Source organism: Bos taurus, chromosome 11, assembly GCF_002263795.3.
Source record: "Bos taurus isolate L1 Dominette 01449 registration number 42190680 breed Hereford chromosome 11, ARS-UCD2.0, whole genome shotgun sequence".
Taxonomy (NCBI): Eukaryota; Metazoa; Chordata; class Mammalia; order Artiodactyla; family Bovidae; genus Bos; species Bos taurus.
In genome coordinates, this window is record NC_037338.1 from 21,956,960 (window position 1) to 21,976,032 (window position 19,073).

A 19,073-nucleotide genomic window follows, 5' to 3' on the forward strand; every position below is an offset into this window, starting at 1 on the left:
TGCCCTTCAAGGCTATGCATGAACTGGCAGTTGGCTAACTTTGCAACTGAATCTCATACCCGTCACTGCCTCACTCACTGCTCTTTAGCTACAGGGCTGTCTTTCCAGTTCCTCAGTGATTACAGAGCCCTTTCATGCCTCAGGACCTTTGCACTGGCAGTTCCCTCTCCTTGGAACGCTCTCTCCCTGACCCACAAGTGCTCACTACATGTTAACTGAACAAGCGAGAAGAGTATGGATAGATTGCCTCTCCTACAAGAATAAGATGAATAATAACATGAAAAAAAGTATGTCATTAATAACTTGTTCAGCTATTAGTATTTATGACATTTAAGCGATATGGGCTTAGTATGATTAGGCTATGGGTTTTCCGAAGCATGTTTCAGGGAGGAGTGGGAGGAAACATATTTAGCATGTGTTAACGATGACTCATTAATCCTGAGAGGTAGCTGCTGATATCCCTGTTTTTCAGAATTTGTGTGGCTCGGTGAGGTTAGGTAACTGGCTAAGGATGAGTGGGTAAGAAGCAGTGGGTCTGGAATTTCTAGGTGGTCTGAGTTTCGTGCTTGTGTGTTCCCTGAGTCCTGGTGCTTTTGGGTGGGTAAAACTCAGAGAAGAGATTCGAGGTAAAAAGGAGAGACACCTGGAGACACTAGCTTTTTTTGTTCACCTGGACAGCATCTCTAGCTGCTGTGATCAGAGAGACTAGGTATCTCTGCCTTGGTTGTCAATACGGCCTGAGTGAGCTGAACTAGCCCTCAACTTAGAAACCCAGTATCCATACACACAGATAAGGCAGGGAATACAGTTAGGTATGGCAATTAATGAGCCACCATCTGCTAAAACATCACACTCTGAGTGGGACTTAACATGGTTATGGGTTTCTTTGAACGTGGTTTTTTTTTTTTTTTTCTTCCCCACCATATGTGCTTAAAGGCTTTAAAAAGGAAACAGCTTAATCCAGGAATGTGAAAAAGAATGGTGACATTCCGTGGTGTGTCAGTGAAATGAGAAATTTATCAGGCACCATCTATTTTGGGGCTTTGTGGTATTTTCTGGTTCCAGACTTCCAGTTAGTGATAAAATGGCAAGAAGAATTGCCACATGTGTGGGGTAGGTAGAGAGGAGCACCATAGTAGGTGCTCCTTCTAAAATTTACTTTTGGCTTTGCCCTGGACTCAACTGACACATATACAGAAAATACCCTGTTTCCTCCAAGGCCTCTCTGAGATAGCCTGTATTCCACTTGGCTTAACCATGTTCTTCCCACTGAAAATGGATCTGTGCCAGATTTCCCTATCTGTCTGTGTTGAATATTGTTTGCACCTTCATGATAGCACTCAGTCCAAGCATCTCTCTTTATAGCCTCTTGCGTTTCTCTCTTCCTCCTCCTCCACTAACCTAAAGCTCCCTGAGGGCACAGGCCATGCTTTTCATCATTTCAGCATCATTTAGTACAACCCAGCAAAATAACTTACATTGGGGGTGCTCAATAAATGTTGAATTAAAATAAAATTGTTACAGGGGAACAGTTTAGAATGATGACATTAATGTAAGATACCTCAATTATTTACAGAAATGACATATTGTAGGTCAACAACATATTGAGTCTATCTTTACATTAAATGCTGGAAAAATGTCTGATAGTACCAAGAATAAACCCCTACTCTTTATGAAAGCCAGTGTGTGATTTTGGTTAAACTTCACATTTTAAAATCTGTGGAATCGAAACATTTGAAATGAGGAAAGATGTTACTTTTGGTCTCAGCACTGGGGCAAAAGGGCCTTTTAGAAGATTCATGGTTATAGCATGGTTAACTTAGCATGGGTATGTCAATAAATCATTGCCATAGCTCTGTGATGATTGGGTCTCTCTCTCTCCCTGTGTGTGTGTGTGTGTGTGTGTGTGTGTGTATACATTTTTGTAAGAAAATTTAAGAACTTCCTGACTATATAGAGAAATGCAATGAATGTCATAAAGCACCTAGATATTATGATAAGTGTGAGAAGGCAAAAGTGTTTTGTTTTCTAAATATTTAAAGATAGCCAACACATCAGTTGGTATATTTAAATGCTATGGGAATATTGACAGTAACAAAGAAGGCTCTAGAGTAAGATAAAGGATATTTCTTTTTAACTTAGAAAGGAGAGTTGGACACTGAAGGATGAAAGTCACGAAGACAACACTGGAGGAAGATGCATTGGGCAACAGTGTCCAGGATAACTTCAGGAAGAGCTGCCCACGAACCCAGATGTCCTGGAATTATGGGAGCCAAGGAGGGAGCTGGAAGAATAATCCAGATGTGAATGATAGAGTCATAGTGTTAGCAAGAGGTAGAAATGTAGAGAAGAGACTGGCTAGAAAGATATTTCAAAGGAAGAATCCCTACCACTTTGTGGGTATGATAGAAAATTCTAAAATATCTACTGATCTGTCAACACCAGAAAGAGGGATAAGTGAGGAGGTGCAGTTGAGCCATAGGGGAAATATAAGAACTGACCTTTGAACGTACTGAGTTCCACAACACAGTGAGATGCCCAGGTGGAAATTCTCTAGCTCTGTCCCTGTCACTTTAGGGTACTGTTACTCTCCAAGGGAGATACTGGTAATGTCAAATCTGGAGATGGAAAAGGGAAATTTAAGACAAGTGAAGAACAAGCTAAGTTTGAAAGCACTGTGGGCACAGCACTGCCACAGCCAAGACATGCCTTGGTGTTCTGGTTGGATATTTGATCTCCCATCATTTTGACTCCCTGCCAGGCTAAATGCTCTCCTAAATCAGCTGTATTCTGGCTTAGGCTTCTGGGGAGGGTAGGCTTTTCCTGGTCTGCAACTACTTAGCTTGTATTCAGGAATTAGAAGATGTCAACGTTATGATTTAAAGATGTAGAAAAATATTCTTCTTTTACAATGGCCTCAAATATGGAAGCCTCCAAATCTGTCAGGCAGATATATAAATCAGAATTATATTGTGGCCACAATGCCAATCTTTTATCTAGTCCTTCTGGCAAAGTTTAACACATCCTTTGAGAACTTACTCAGAAGTTACTACCTCTAAGTAACCTTCCTGACTCCCCCAGGCAGTTAGTCCTTTCATTGGCCACATTACCACACACTTTGTTCTGATTTCTATACTACAGGGCATAGAAAAAGCTCTGTGTCTCTCTCACTACTAGTCTGGGAGCATCCAGAAGATGGGAACCATCGATTCATCTTTGTATTTCCCACTCCCCCAGCAGAGTGGATGACAGTTCATTGTTGGAAATATCCAAAAGAGAAATTTTAAGAACATAGATGGAGCGATACTCAGTTACTATAGCAAAACCTGTGTTCACATCATATGTCACATTCCCGCTGATGCTGTTAATGCTGCACCAGGAGAAGCAGTGCTCTCATTACATGCTGCTGGCCCATATTTGTAATGTGTGACATTTTTTATGAAGTACTGTCAAGGGTAATCCATCATATAGTAACCTTTGGATTATATGCTGAGACTGGTCTTAAACACAGACATAAATGAACTTCAAGGATAATGCTGTTTTCAGAGAAGGGTATGATCAAAGGGTTCTGGCTAAGAAAATAAAGCAGAACATTATTTTCTTTTAAGTTAAACAGAAGTGCCTGAGAAAGAGTTTTCCTTCTGTTGGCTCCAGTTGGGGACATGGTTATTGTGTGAAGATAATCAGGTGACTCTGAAATGTGGCAGAATATTTATTTGTTGGAGTACAACAGGATTTGTAAAGGGAGTGAAGAGTTGCTTAAGGTTTGACTATCCTTGGGAGTTGCAAGGTTTGTAATATCTTGATCTCAAGAGGCATTTTCAAAAAATAAAAGGACATATGACAACTAGAGTGAGTTTCAGATATCAGCTGTGGGTTCACAGTGAAAGATATTCTTTCTGTGTATCCATAAAGATCGAGGATTTTACACATATTATAGAGTATAAATAAAAGCAAGCTTCTAAGACTCATCATTTTTTTGTGTAAATCCAGATAAGACTCCTCTGATGAGCTTAGCATTTCCTGTTAAGGAAAAGCTTATAGGTGAGAGGAACACTAAAATTATAATTCTTTGTCTTTCTTAATTAGACTGAAGCTCACCATAGATCTTGCTGAGACAATCCAAGTAATAATTCACATTGTCAGGTCAGCAGAAATAGGCAGGGGGTGCCCAATATGACTGAAAGATTTGCTCCAATGATCTATCTGTGAAGGGAGGTACACAGTCTTCATGGGCAATATACCCTCTGAAGATGCTGAGTACAAACAACAATGAAAACAAATCTCAGAAAGATTCTTATACCACCTTTACAGATGTCATTTCAGAGGAAATATATAAATAATATTCATACCAACTGATGTGGGGCACTAATTAATAAGTCCCATTAAATCATGGAGTAATGACATTTAGCATCTAATGAATGCCTCATCATCTTTTGATCATTAATATAGCAAAAGAATACAAAACTTGGTATCCTTGGGCTCCCGCAGCATGGTTTTCTGTCTGTGATGTGGCCTCCTGGGCATTAAGTGGCAGGAGGGTATTGCTCCTCTATCATCAGATTCCACACAACACAGAGATTAACTCTTTCAGGACCCTGAGTCCTAAGGTTTCCTCATTTTAGAAAATGTGAATCTGCCTGCTTTTCTCAATTAATACCTCTGAGTGCCCTAGAAAACAGAAGCAAGCTGAGATGTTGACTTTGGTGTATAGTATTGCTACGCTGTTGACCCTCCTAGCCCATCTAAGTTGCACAGGAGGAAAAAAAAAAATTCCCTTTATTTATTACTAAGGACTTTCTTTATTTAAGGACAAGAATCACCTCACAGACCAGGTGCCATTGCAAGGGCTTATTGATCACTATAGACTAGTAGAAATTCCAGGAGGCCGTCATTCCAGCGGGAGTTGGAGGTGGTCGACGAAAAAGAAGTCCATCTCTGAGCAGGCTGGAGTGGGAGAAAAATCTCTGGCCATTGGTCCATCGCTCTAGTGACACTCGGTGTCTTTTCTTTCAGAAGAGGGTCTGGAGCGGACAGAGCGCTGAGAGGTTGCCGTGGGGGAGGGAGAGGGAAAGCGGGGGATGGCAGGGTGACAGAGCCGCCCAGGGGTCTGAGAGGCTGCGTTCTTCGGAGAAGGGAGAAAGGGTCTTCTGCTTCCGCTCCAGATCGAGATTCCTGAGTTAAGTATCACCGTGCAGCCCGACCCAGATGGGATTCGCTTCTGGTTACAAAACGGGACACTGATCAACATCAACTTGGACAAGTGACAAGACTGAGTCTGATGTGGGTGGATGTCTTTTCAGGTCGTCGGAGGGGAGAGGACGGCTGAGCGCTCGTGGGTAGCTGGGGAGAAGCGTCGCGGCCAGGGCAGGGACAGAAAGGGACAAGAGCGGGGAGACAGGGACGAAGAAGAGAGAGGACGAGTTGAAGAAAAGTAGGGGCAAAGTAGGGACTGGGTGAAGGGGAGAGAGGAGGAGACAAGGGAAAAGTGAGGGCGAGGAGAGGGATTCGGAAAGGAAGAGGAGTCGCGGGAGGGCAGGGCGGAAGGATTGATCGATCAGGCGGTGTGGACAGTTAGGGGTGAGAAGGGTGGGGGGCTCCGAGAGGGAGGGGAAGGGGCTGCGGGAGCGGCGGTGAAAGCGGGGTTGGGGGCAGCGAGAAAGTGCTCGAGGCTCGGGGTGGCGCGGAGCGGCGGGCCCGGGAGGAGGCGGGCGCGCGGTCGGAGGGAGCCGAGGAGGGAGCGCGCCGGGCCGGGAGCCGGAGGCCGCGGGCGGCAGGGGGCAGGTGGGGGAGCGCGGGCGAGAGAGCGGAGCGAGCCGAGGCCAAGTGCATTGTGTCTGGCGGCGGCGCGCGGGCCCACTGGCGGCGGGGCGAGCAGCCATGGAGCCGCGGGCGCTCGTCACGGCGCTCAGCCTCGGCCTCAGCCTCTGCTCCCTGGGGCTGCTGGTCACGGCCATCTTCACCGACCACTGGTACGAGACCGACCCCCGGCGCCACAAGGAGAGCTGCGAGCGCAGCCGTGCGGGCGCCGACCCCCCGGACCAGAAGAACCGCCTGATGCCGCTGTCGCACCTGCCGCTGCGGGACTCGCCCCCACTGGGGCGCCGGCTGCTCCCGGGCGGCCCAGGGCGCGCCGATCCCGAGTCTTGGCGCTCGCTGCTGGGGCTCGGCGGGCTGGACGCCGAGTGCGGCCGGCCACTCTTTGCCACCTACTCGGGCCTCTGGAGGAAGTGCTACTTCCTGGGCATCGACCGGGACATCGACACCCTCATCCTGAAAGGTGAGCGCCGGGCGCGCCCTGCGCCCCAGGCGCCCGCTCGCGGAGCGCAGCTCGTGGCTCCCCAGGGGCTCCGGTCCCCACGGCCGCCTCCCCGCCGCGTCCCCGGCACACTCTTTCGTCTTCCCCGCCGCCTCCTTTCTTTATCCGTCTCCCTTTCTTTCTCCCGTCCCTCCCTTCTCTCTGGCTCTTCTTTCCCCGACTCTTCTTTCCTCTTCATCCTCTTCCTTTCCCTCTCTTCCCTCAAGTCCCTTCAGCCCTTCACCTCTGTCTCCTTTCCTTCCTCGACCTCCTTCCTCCCCCTCTTCTCCTCTCTCTCGTCCTTCGCTCTCTTTGTACACCTGCCCGACTTGGAATGCATGTGTCGATTGCCGCTGGCGAGGAAGGGAACCCTCAAAAAGACCCGACCTTGCCCAGCTGGACTCCTTCCCTCAAGTTGTGCTTTCCTTTTAGAAATACCTTTGGAAGAAAAGTGGTGCAAATCTCAGAAGAGGAGGAAAGGGCTTTATTCTTGTCCTGCTTTAATGTTGGTAGCAGACGGGACTGATGTGGTCATGCCAGTCTGACCGGCTAATGGGGAGCTCAGGAGGCTGGAGGAATCTTCCTCTAAACCCTGAAGTGCGGGGTTCCTTTGGGTTAGACCTCAGACGACAGTAATGCCCTGGTGGAGGCAGCTGAGTGCAGCTAGGACATCGACTGTTTTGCAGCCTTCCTCCTAATGACTGGGCACACCATCCTCAGTTCAGGGCGAGCAGAGTGGAAAACCTGCCCAAGCGTTTTAAAGTAGAGCTTTTTGTATTTGCACACAGAGTCTCTACAGAATCACCCTCTCAGATTTTGATACCTTGTTAGGCTGTTTTGTTGCTGTTTTGTTATTTGACACTGAGTTGTAGAACATCAGTTTGCTCTTTGAAGTCTAGACGATACCTGGCTCCCATGCGTGTTGGATCCATTGAATTTATTTATTTATTTATTTTTTGTAATCTCATTCAGTGTGACAGTCCTATTGCTGAAGCTTTCTTCTAGCTGTCAGAGCTTGACCCTTATGATAAATTCTGTTTCTCTGAGACGAAAAAAAAACAAAAAACAAAAAACACCCTACGTTCTTCCCTGGAACTCATTATTGCAAAAGAAAAAAGAAGACGTATAAAATCGGTACATCTACATTTTTAGTAGCCATTCAGGAAAGCAAAGAAGCAGATTTGTGTTGAATTCTGGTTTGGAATGGAATTACATAGAAAGGAGGGAGTTAATAACATATTGGCCTCAGAGTCTTCTTAGTTGGCGTATTCCTCATTTCTCAAACATGTCAACTTCCTCCTTCCCATGGCTAGCTCAGCTGGGGACTGCCATCTGAAATCTGTCTGTGGTGGAAGGACTCCAGTGCTTTGGGGAGCAGGGAGCAGATACAATAACCTTCTTTTGGAAACTGCGCTTTATTCTTTCCTCTCCTACCTCACATCCAAATCTGGTTTCTCCTCATGAAGATGCTGCATAATTAATGTTGATAGTAGCAAAGTACATGAGCAAACTGTAAAAGCTCAAAGTGGAAGCTCAGTTATGGAATGCTCATTTAGGCAAGGCAGTTTTGAAAGCTAAGCAGTGAAGTCTGTCTTTGGGAATGAACAACAGAGCTGCATTTCCTTCCACTCTTCCTGTGCCTAGGGTATTTGATTGCATGTAAATTGGATATGTAATAATGCCTGAAACAGCAGGGTAGAGTTCATTCAATCCAAGGGCTGGAGAGTATGCCCCTCAGGACTCTTGCACGTTCCCCACCTCCTCATCCGCCCTGGCTAGCTGAGGTGTTCAGCTCCTGGGAAGTTCAGAATCCAATAATCCTAGAGGCTGAAGGGACTTTAGACGTCATTCAGTCCAACCTCCCACCTATTGTTTGAAATCCCTTCTACATCTTTCTGGCATGGTTGTCCACCCTAGCACTTCCATAAGATGGAACTTGTGTACTAGTTCAAGAATTACAGTTTTCTCATCATAAACACAAGTTTAGATTAAAATGATCTCAGCTTTGTAATATTGATGGTGTTTAGCTAATTCCTTGTGTGGAATACTAAAGAGTTCTAGGTTGTCATCAGAAGACCTGGGCTCCATTGTTGCCCATACCACTAAATCTCAGTGTTTCCTCCAACAAGTCCAGGCCTCCTTGGTCTTCAGTTTTCTTGTTCCTTGTAGGAAGGCTCAGTATCTTTTAGGGGATTTTTTTTGTAGTTCTGAAATCTGTCATTGTTGTACTAATAGCAATGTAAATTTAGCTTCCTAGGAAGTTAACGAGCTGCCATTATTAAGACATGAAGAGTTTGGAGAAATGACATTCAGTACATTGTAGGATCATAATTTGTTATTTGGGAGATGGCCAAAAGGGCCTGCAATACTTTCAATATTGCTCCCCATCTACCTTGGGCTACTTACATAACTCTTTTGGATCTCAGATTTATCATCTGTGAAATGAATGGGTGAAATGAATAGCTTTAAAATTCTGTGATTCCAAGAATAGTTTGAACAGATGATTTTTGACACCTCTATTAGGTAAACATTACTTTTGTTTTGGTATTTGATTTGGTATTTGGTATTTGGTATTTGTACAGGTATTTAGGAAAATTGTCAAACTCTGAATGTCACCCTTTCATTGTGACTCTAGTTTACTTTTAGCCCAGAGTGACCCTTGAAGGTCTAGATTAGACCTCCAACCAGGACCTTCAGTCAGAGTGGAGGTAAAGTTATTGATAAACCCATTAAGGACCAAGACTAGAACTCGATGCTACTGTCTTAGGCTGAGGAAGGACCAGTCCCCAACACAATTTGAATATAGATTTTCCAGCACCAAGTCCTCTTACTATATTGACTAATCCACATTTTACTATCTTGCCCACTGGGATAACATGGGAACTTACAAATGCTATAGAGATATTAAGTTTGCACTGCATTATAGAAATAAATGCCCATCAAAACCCTGTTATTTCGTCAGTTAATATTAGGAAGATTTCAGCTACACATGTGAGAGTTCTTTTGTATTTGAGTTGGTCAGTTGACTAACTGTTCCTTGTAGATCCTTCTTGCAGCTAACTCTTGTTGCTAACAAAGCTTTGCTGTTCAAAGTAAAGACAGATTCTGGTAAGTTTGCAAATTAATCATCGTCCGTCCAGCAGCAGGAGGGCTAGAACAGTTAAAGAAGCCTTGTGGTAGAAACTTGAAAGAATGGGTTTAAAGAGGAGGGCCTCAGGCCCCTCTGTGCCCCTGGGAATACCACATTGGAAAGAAGCCTTTATGTATAAAAGAAAGCCAGGAAGGCAGGTGGCATGAATTGTGTACAGAGCCCAGGAAATGAGAGGAGGTGACCTAAAGATAGATTCTTTTTTTCCACCATTCACCCAATTTATTTACTTTATAAACATGTATTGAATGTCAGGTATTGTTCTATGTATAGACAATTTGACTTCCTTCGTGGCTGAGCTGGTAAAGAATCTGCCTGCAATGCAGGAGACCTGGGTTCAATCCCTGGATTGGGAAGATCCCCTGGAGGAGGGAATGGCTACCCACTTCAGAATTCTGGCCTGGAGAATTCCATGGACTGTATAGTCCCTGGGGTCGCAAAGAGTTGGACACTGCTGAGTGACTTTCACTTTCACTTCAAAAAATAGAAAATACAGAAGTGAAAAAAATGGATAAAAACACCTGCCCCGATGGAGTTGCTATCAAGTACTGTAGTTATTTTCTAGTAGGTTATAGAATAACTACTTTTAGTAGGCTGTGGGATAAACACTTTGGGCAGGCTGCTAGCACTGGTAGGTAAATGACAGACAGTACACTGCAAAGTGATGGAGAGCCGGAGCCTTCGGGTGACACCCAGGCATTCTGTTCCCAGTGCAATTCTTATGTTTAAACTACTTGATGAACAGTAAAATAGAAGGACAGATGGAAAGAGACTCAGTTGGAAACATTCTATAATGCTTCTTTCAGTTACTGAAAACACTGACTTTAATAAATAAACACTGATGAGTCTTGTGAATACATTATATGGAACTTTGGAGAAATTAATTTTGAGTAGGGATTAGTCATTGAAATGATATCAAAAGTGCCAACTGTTCTTACTAGCCTTAAGTTTAATTGAAAAAAATTTTTAATTAAAAATTTTCATTAAAAACAATCCACACTACTTTTCAAATATATGTTCCTTGTTTATGTAAACTGAATCCTAATATTATATATTGCCTGCAATAAACAAAAGGGAAATGAATGTGGTAGTGTTCTGTTTTTATGAAGTTAAGAATGATAGAATTTTAGAAATATGAAGATTACGATTCTGTAGTCATATTGTTCACTTGTATAAATCATTTGGGATTGAATTCTTAAAACTTGAAATAGAATATGTCCTTGTGGTTTCAGAAGCATTTTTCCTTTAATGAGATAAACAGAGATATCAAAGACAGTGGGACATAAATACTTTGTCATTTTACTCTCTGCAAGAAAGAGAAAGTAGGAGGATTGGTAGGCATTTATTGGGTCTCTTCCTCACTCTGCTAATGATTTATCTGTTTTCCCTGTTGGCTTATTTTCCATGAAATTAATAGTCTGTACAGGACCCACCAAGTTCTACCTGACAGAAAAATAGATTGATGATTTTCTCCAGCTCATTTGTAGACCAAAGTATCATTTGTGTTAGAATAATTATCTCCCAAGAGCAGATGTATCTGGGAAATCTGGGAGGCGAGCACTGTTTCTCCTTCCTGACCCATTAGTTTACACATTGTTCTCGGACCTTCTCTTGGACCAGAAGATGCTGCTGGCAAAGGGATTCTTCAGTTTTGGGGGTGCTGGGGATATCATTAAGACTTCCTTTTTCTCTCTCTATTTCTCAAGGCAGTGGTCTCTGAAACTGTTTTAAACCCCACTCTATGTAATTTATATTTTTTTATTTAAAAATTAGATACAGGAACTGTACTTACATGGGCTTCCCAGATGATGCAGTGGTAAAGAATCTGCCTGCCAAGGCAGGAGCTGCAGGAGACATGGGTTTGATTCCTGGGTGGGGAAAATCTCTTGGAGGAGGAAATGGCAACCTACTTCAGTATTCTTGCCGAGATAATCCAATGGACAGAGGCACCTGGCCGACTACAGTGCAAGGGGTCGCAAAGAGTCAAACGTGACTGAGCATTTGAGTATGCTTGCACACTCTGTTCACTTTCCACTTTCATGCATTGGAGAAGGAAATGGCAACCCACTCCGGTGTTTTTGCCTGGAGAATCCCAGGGACAAGGGAGCCTGGTGGGCTGCCATCTATGGGATCACACAGAGTCGGACACGACTGAAGTGACTTAGCAGCAGCAGCACACTCTGTACTGAAATATATTGGCTTGTCCAAAAATTTCATTTGTTTTTTTGTACACTTGTGTGGAAAACCAAACAAACTTCATCATGAAACATGAATGAACACAAACTTTGAAGGGATGGGGTAATATTAATAAATAGAAAAAAGTTTATCTATGTTCCAGGGGGTACATGAGAGGACTGCTTATGTACCGCCTGGCATATCCCCCTTTCTCTTGGAAGACTGCTTCTCTCATTGCCCATCAGCAAAGCCCGGGTTTCTTGTGTGGGCAGAAGATGGATCGTTCCTTTACTATCGTGCCTGACCTCTGTGGTGGGTCTCCCAGCACCATTGTATCACATATTCATCGTGCACAGGCGAGAGAAGAAGATGCATTTTATTTCTGTATCATTTCCGACATGAAACAGTATTACCTGCGACTTTATGATTAAACAAGTGCTAGCTCACATTACACAGCTCTTAATGACTAGATTTGTAGATTTGTGCTGCAGTGTCTTGGGGCTGAACATACCTGAGTGTGATATCCTATGCTTCAACACATCCTATTGATAACACTCCTGAAAGTTATCTTGCATAGAAATTAAATTCTCACTTGCCTCTCTGATATCAAAAAACGACATTTGCTTCTATTCTTTCCATCTGCACAGAGAAGTCACCTTTTAATAGTGATTCATAAACACAAAAGTGGATGGTGCTTTAAGTGGTTTGTGATCAAAATTGCAAGAGTCAATGACGTTTGTATCTACCGTGTCTCGTGGATTGCACAGAGAAGTCACCTTTTAATAGTGATTCATAAACACAAAAGTGGATGGTGCTTTAAGTGGTTTGTGATCAAAATTGCAAGAGTCAATGACATTTGTATCTACCGTGTCTCGTGGATTACATTTAGCAATGACCTTGAGGGGAACAACAGAAGAGTTTTTTGCTATGCCATAGAACATTCACATCCAATCATACTAGAGTTGGCTGTGATTTTTTTTCTTAGCTCCTGATTTCTCTTCAAAGCTCAGAAAGAGCCCTTAAACCCCATCAGGCAGACTACTCATAATTCCAAGTGTTCTTGATTGCAAGAGAAGATAGCTTTTGTTGGGGGAGCATCCGGGAGTTACATTTCATTGAGGGAGTAACTGAGACGCCCAGTGTCAGTGGTAAATGGGAAACGATGGTGAGTGGCCACATTGAAGGAATTTAGGCTGGTCCTAGGATTTTCCCAACAGTTACCAAGAACGAACCCTCCTTTCCTCTTTGAGTACACCTGCAGTGCAGTATACCCCAGGTAACTGAGCTGTGACCTCTGCCAGCTTACAAGCAAGCTGTAACATCAGGTTGGCAGTGTCCTTAAGCCCATCTTTCTTGTGTCCATCTTATCTTTCAGAGAGATTCCATTGTCCTTCTTTGATAATTATGTGACTGACTGTCTGAGGCCTATTTTCCTGTATTATTTTCTGGTTAAAAGAGTAGAAATAATCTGATTTGGTCATCCCCTTCACTTTCCTGTCCCTTGCAGAAGCAACTGGTGAGATGGAAGGAAAAAGTTGAAAACAACTAAGCTGGAGGTTTGGCAAATAGTACAAGTAGTAAATGTGTCTCCTTTGGAGTAAAACATTAGCTCAGTAATTTGGGGGCAATTCAGACAAGATCATCTTAACCCTGTAGACTTGCTTTAAGTGTAACAAATTAGTTTTTTCTACAATTTATATATATATATATATATATGTATGTATTTTAAAAATAGCATACCATTACTATTGTCTAAAGCTTTGCACAACTGGTTGTAAAGATTTTTATCAAAATAAAGGCATCTGACAGTAGAAAATGGACTTTATCTTCAAAACCTGGTAAAACTGATGCTGGTTTATTTATTTATTTTTCACTTTCTTATAGTGCTTCCCTGCGGTTAAAAGTGATTGCAGTGATTAATCTGTTTTATTGCAAGTTTTAACTAAAAGGAGGTAACTGAACTTCTTGGAGCCCGAGAGAGTCCGCATCAGCCATCACGAAGCTGACAGCCTTTGTTTGCTGTAGAGTACCAGGAAACTCCAGGCTGCACTCCATCTTTCTTGTAACTCAGCCAGATAAGCTGATTGCAGACCAAACAATAATGTCATGGGGACACCCATCAGGAAATGCATTAGCAAGTGAAAAAAGGGGAACAATACACACCATATTTCAGTTTTCGTTATCTTGACTGACTGAAGACACACTGAATTATTTCTACAACTTGCTGGATGTCCCCCAGTGTTCAGACTTTTAAGTGTTTTGTTCATGGAAAAAAAATCAATCAACTCATTTCTCCTCTAAGGACCAAAAGGATGTTATCTGTTCCCTTCTGGTTCCACCAGGTTGTTTAATACCATACAGGTAGATAGGGAAGTGATTCCAGAAATATGTGAGAAATTTTGAATGTATAGATAATCCAGAAGGCTTTAGTGTCCCTTTAAATAGGTCCCTCAACTGTAAATCAACACTGATGCTTCCATCTGCCATGCCAGAGAACACTGACATATATTCTTAGGGTCTTTAACTGGCAAGATTGAGAGAGTGGGGGTGGGGGTAGGGGTAGGAGGCTGTATGTGACTTGGATCTCTTTTGCCTATATTTTAGGGAATTTTTATTTGGTGTGGGGGATGTAAGCATTTGCTTCATTCAGAAATCAGTCAGCAAATGTTACTGAGTGTTGAAAAGAAATGCTTTTGAAAATAAGAGGCTGCTTAGTGAAACACATGGGTGCTGTGTCCTCCTTGCCCTGTGAGGTTTTGCTGTCTCTAAGGACACCCTCAGTAGTGAGGAAGAGGGTCTGAGGGGGTGGGCTGGGGCTTTTGGTTAATTTGAGTTTGAATGCCGTTCCTTATGTTCTCACAGTTTTGAAAACTCCTTACAGTAATGTTTATAGTTGTCATGGAATTTTTAGCATGGGCATCCCATTAAATGGTATTTAAGGAAGTTATCCTGAAAAACAACAGAATTGATCACTTGTCATGGAATTGAAAGATTATGAAACTGATCATCAGAGCAGCAATTTGACTCAGCAGAAGATAAACTGTAGGAGAGGAGAAACTAAAAATACAATGGCCAAGGGCAGTAATGGAGTCTTTGTCAAAGTTCAGTATTTGCTTCATGCCACTAATACTTAGTCACTTATTCCCGGGGGTTTGATCCTTAGCATCTAGGGATCCTTAGCATTTTAGTTTGATCCTTAGCATTTTAGGGAAACTTTGATGTTCAGACAATGAAAATGTTGTTTGAAACAAGCTAAAACTAACAAATACTAGAGAAAGAAAGAGCTAGGCTGAATTCAAGTGGCAGAAGAAGCGACAGTGACTGCCGATAAGAACGTTTCTGAAAAATATTGTCTTTTTGTTCAGTTTTTTGAAAGAAACAAAACCAAAAAGGCACAAGGAAATCGCTTACTATTCAGCAGTAGAAGATAGAATCCAGCCAGAAATGTCTGCTGAAGAAGCATCAAAGTCATGTATTTCTTTCCTTTTTTTCTCAAGGGTTACGTTTTGTTTCTGAAAGAAACTCAAATTGGTTGGAGGAAAATGGGTAAGCACATGTTGAATTAAAGATTCATAGAGTTGAAAGGAACTTTGAGCTGTGATCCTCACCCAGTTTTTTTACTATGATGCCGTGATAGAGAATTTTCTTGTGCGCTGCACACTTCTGCCCATTACATGTAATTCCTGGCACACCAGCTCTAACTCTCTGTTTTTTGCTCAGAAAGTGTTTTTAGAATGTCTGTGAAGGAGGGAATGTTGTTATCAGCAAAATCTCAAATAAGTTTTAATTTATAAAATAGACTCTAGCTTTTGCACGGGGGAGGTCCTTTGATCTTATGTAGAAGAAACTTAGAGAAAGCAGTCTGATTGGCTGTGGGAGTGGAGGCTTTATCCGGTTTGTGTATTTTTTAGGAGTGAGGCTTGTACAGGAAGCTGATGGATACAGTGAGCATGTGCACTTCAATCTCCCAAAGTCGTCCCCAGGCACCATCTCTGATTTGGAAATTGGGAACTTTATTAAGAACTCATTACCTGTTAGTCTTCTGAACCCATCCCAACACACTTGATTTGAGAAAGTTAAAAACAAAATGACAGGAGGAATCATAAAAGGTCATAGTTTTGTTTGCCCTCCAAGTGTAACAGAGTTATTGAAATAAATCTGTCTGAGAGACCCTGAGAGGCATTAAACAGAGTTCACTATTCAGTAAACCCATATACAGATGATTCTGCAGTCACATTTGAATAGGCCATGGAGGAAATTGAATGTTCCTTACTAATATGCCCCAGATTTTCATTTTGGAAATTTGTGGCATGGGTGTTTTTTACAGCATGTTTTTATTTTTTCAATTATCACACGGTTCTTGTTTTAGCACTCTTCCTGTTCTATTTGTAGGTTAAAATGGCAGACCTATTCCTCCCCCATCCCCTGGCTAAGTATTGTCCCATATATGTAGGTTTCTGGAGTTTTTAATTCCTGAAAAGGTCAGGTATGAAACATTATAATTTTGGTTGTAAGTCTAATTTTTTAAAATGCTATTAATAAAATGCTTGATAAACATTTATCCACTTGTGTAAGGTTTACTAAAGATCTTTTAGAGCTAAATAAGAGAAAACCCAGATAAAAATGACTTAACCTACAAGAAAAATGTGTTTTCTCCCATAACAAGAAGTCCAGAGGAAGCCTGTACCTAGGCTGGTCAATTGAAGATTGAATTCTGTTGGGCTTTAGTTGTTGCAGCATGGGCAACTTTGCCTTCAGGCTTGTCTCTTCCTGGTCACCAGCAGGACTGATGGTCACTTCCTTATACAACAGTAGTTCAAAGGCTAAAGCAGGAGAGAGGCCATGCCCCTTTTTTCCTAAACATTCTTAGAATGAATGTAATGCCCCAGAAGTCTCCCAGATTTCCCACAGACATCATTGGTTAGAATTATGTCACATGACCATTCCTAAACCAATCCCCAGTGAATTGAATGGAATTAGAATGAGCCCCTTAGACCAATCAAGCTTCTCATGACAGAGGCTAAGATTTCAGTGTCCCCAGGAGGCACTTGCCTGCTTGATACCTGAACCAAGTCTGGCTACTGTTAGCTAAAGAAGTGTGGCTGCTTTAGTGCTGCTGCAGCTTGAAATCCAGACAGTGGTCCAGTCCTACCTGCGATCATTCCATAGGGAGAACAGGACTGAGAGAACCCAGTTTCTTGCTGGTGCTTCCAGATTTACCACATTCCCTCTCTACAACCTGCCCTGATGGGAATAGGGAAGTAAAAGAACATCTTTTTCCTCTATATCGCTAAATTCTCAGATTGTGATTGTTGTTCAGTTGCTCAGTTGTGTCCAACTCTTTGTGACCCCATGGACTGCAGCACGCCAGGCTTTCCTGTCCATCACCATCTCCTGGAGCTTACTCAAACTCATGTCCATCAAATCGGTGATGCCATCCAACCATCTCATCCTCTGTCATCCCCTTCTCCTCCTGCCTTCAATCTTTCCCAGCATCAGAATCTTTTCTAATGAGTCGGCTCTTCGCATCAGGTGGCCAAAGTGTTGGAGTTTCACCTTCAGCATCAGTCCTTCCAATGAATATTCAGGACTGACTTCCTTTAGGATTAATTGGTTTGATCTTCTTGCAGTCCAAAGGACTCTGAAGAGTCTTCTCCAGCTCCACAGTTGGAAAGCATCATTTTTTCGGTGGTCAGTCTTCTTTATGGTCCAGCTTTCATATCCATACGTGATTACTGGAAAAACCATAACTTTGACTGTATGGACCTTTGTTGGCAAAGTGATGTCTCTGCTTTTTACTACAGTGTCTAGGTTTGTCATAGCTTTTCTTCCAAGGAGCAAGTGTCTTTTAATTTCATGGCTGCAGTCACCATCTGCAGTGATTTTGGAGCCCAAGAAAATAAAGTCTGTCACTGTTTCCATTTCCTCCCCCATCTATTTGTCATGAAGTAATGGGACCGGATGCCATGATCTTAGTTTTCTGAATGTTGAGTTTTAAGCCAGTTTTTCCCTCTCTTCTTTCATCTTCATCAAGAGGCTCTTTAGTTCTTCACTTTCTGCCATAAGGGTGGTGTCATCTGAATATCTGAGGTTACTGATATTTCTCCTGGCAATTTTGATGCGAGCTTGCACTTCATCCATCCCAGCATTTTGCATGATGTACTCTGCATAGAAGTTAAATAAGCAAGGTGACAGTATACAGCCTTGATGTACTCCTTTCCCTATTTGGAACCAGTCTGTTGTTCCATGTCTGGTTCTAATTGTTGTTTCTTGACCTGCATACAGGTTTCTCAGAAGGCAGATAATGTGGTCTGGTATTCCCATCTCTTTCAGAATTTTCCAGTTTGTTGTGATCCACACAGTCAAAGGCTTTAGCATAGTCAATGAAGCAGAAGTAGATGTTTTTCTGGAACTCTCTTGCTTTTTCGATGATCCAACGGATGTTGGCAATTTGATCTCTGATTCCTCTGCCTTTTCTAAATCCAGCTTGCACATCTGGAAGTTTTTAGTTCACATACTTTTGAAGCCTAGCTTGGAGAATTTTGAGCATTATTTTGCTAGCTTGTGAAATGAGAGCAATTTTGCAGTAGTTTGAACATTGTTTGGCACTGCCCTTCTTTGCGATTGGAATGAAAACTGACCTTTTCCAGTCCTGTGGCCACTGCTGAGTTTTCCAAATTTGCTGGCATATTGAGTGCAGCACTTTCACATCATCATCTTTTAGGATTTGAAATAGCTCAGCTAGAATTCTGTCACCTCCACTAGCTTTGTTAAATTCTCAGGTTGGGTTCCTGTAAATTGACTGATAAAAGACAGATGAAGAGAGAAAAACAGAAGTTAACGTGTGCATCACGCATATGGAGCCCTCAGAGATTGGTAGCTCAAAGTGGTGTTTAGGACTTAGGTTTATATGGCATCTTAATGAAAGAACAGTACATTTTCAGAGAAGTGATAACCAAAGGAAAAGGACTTTGAGTTTCCAGGGCTGACAGATTGTGGGAAGGCAAATATTAGGAGAGACTGGTAGTAAATCAGGGCTAGAAATTAGCAAGGATTGTTATGTAGATTCCTCTGCTGCCATCTCTTCACTGATGAGAATCTAGAGTTATCCCTGGTAATTAACTTCTATCCTTGGTAGAAGAAGGAAGCAGCACCTTTATAAATTTATGTCCTGCTTTTAGGCAAGTAGGAGAAGGGCAGAGTTTTTCTTGTATCTGCTTCTTCTCGATTGCCTTCAGCTCAAAATGATTCTTATATCAGAGTGGCATATTTGGGAGCAGCATATTCTATTTTTCATGGGCATATTGAAGCACCCTGAAAGCTCTGTGCTTTGCTTTTCTAAAGGCTGGTTTGTGACTCTTTAATCTGTAGTAACCCAGGGACTGAATGGTTGTTTTTATGGTGGCTTCTTCATAATTGCACTTAACAAAATGGAATGTGAAATTTCCAAAA

At 42.5% G+C, this 19,073-nt stretch overlaps 1 protein-coding gene across 5 annotated transcripts in view; it reads left to right on the forward strand.

Moving 5' to 3' along the window:
* TMEM178A (transmembrane protein 178A) overlaps positions 1 to 19,073 on the forward strand; it is a 285,171-nt gene that overhangs the window by 221,517 nt on the left and 44,581 nt on the right. Inside the window, exon 1 of one of the 5 annotated variants that reach the window (NM_001192028.3) lies at positions 5,881 to 6,280. The exons of the other annotated variants lie outside the window; for them this stretch is intronic. Coding sequence (NP_001178957.1) covers positions 5,881 to 6,280 — 400 coding nt within the window. Of the gene's footprint in view, positions 1 to 5,880; positions 6,281 to 19,073 lie in introns of those variants that run through there. 5 annotated transcript variants of the gene reach the window in all.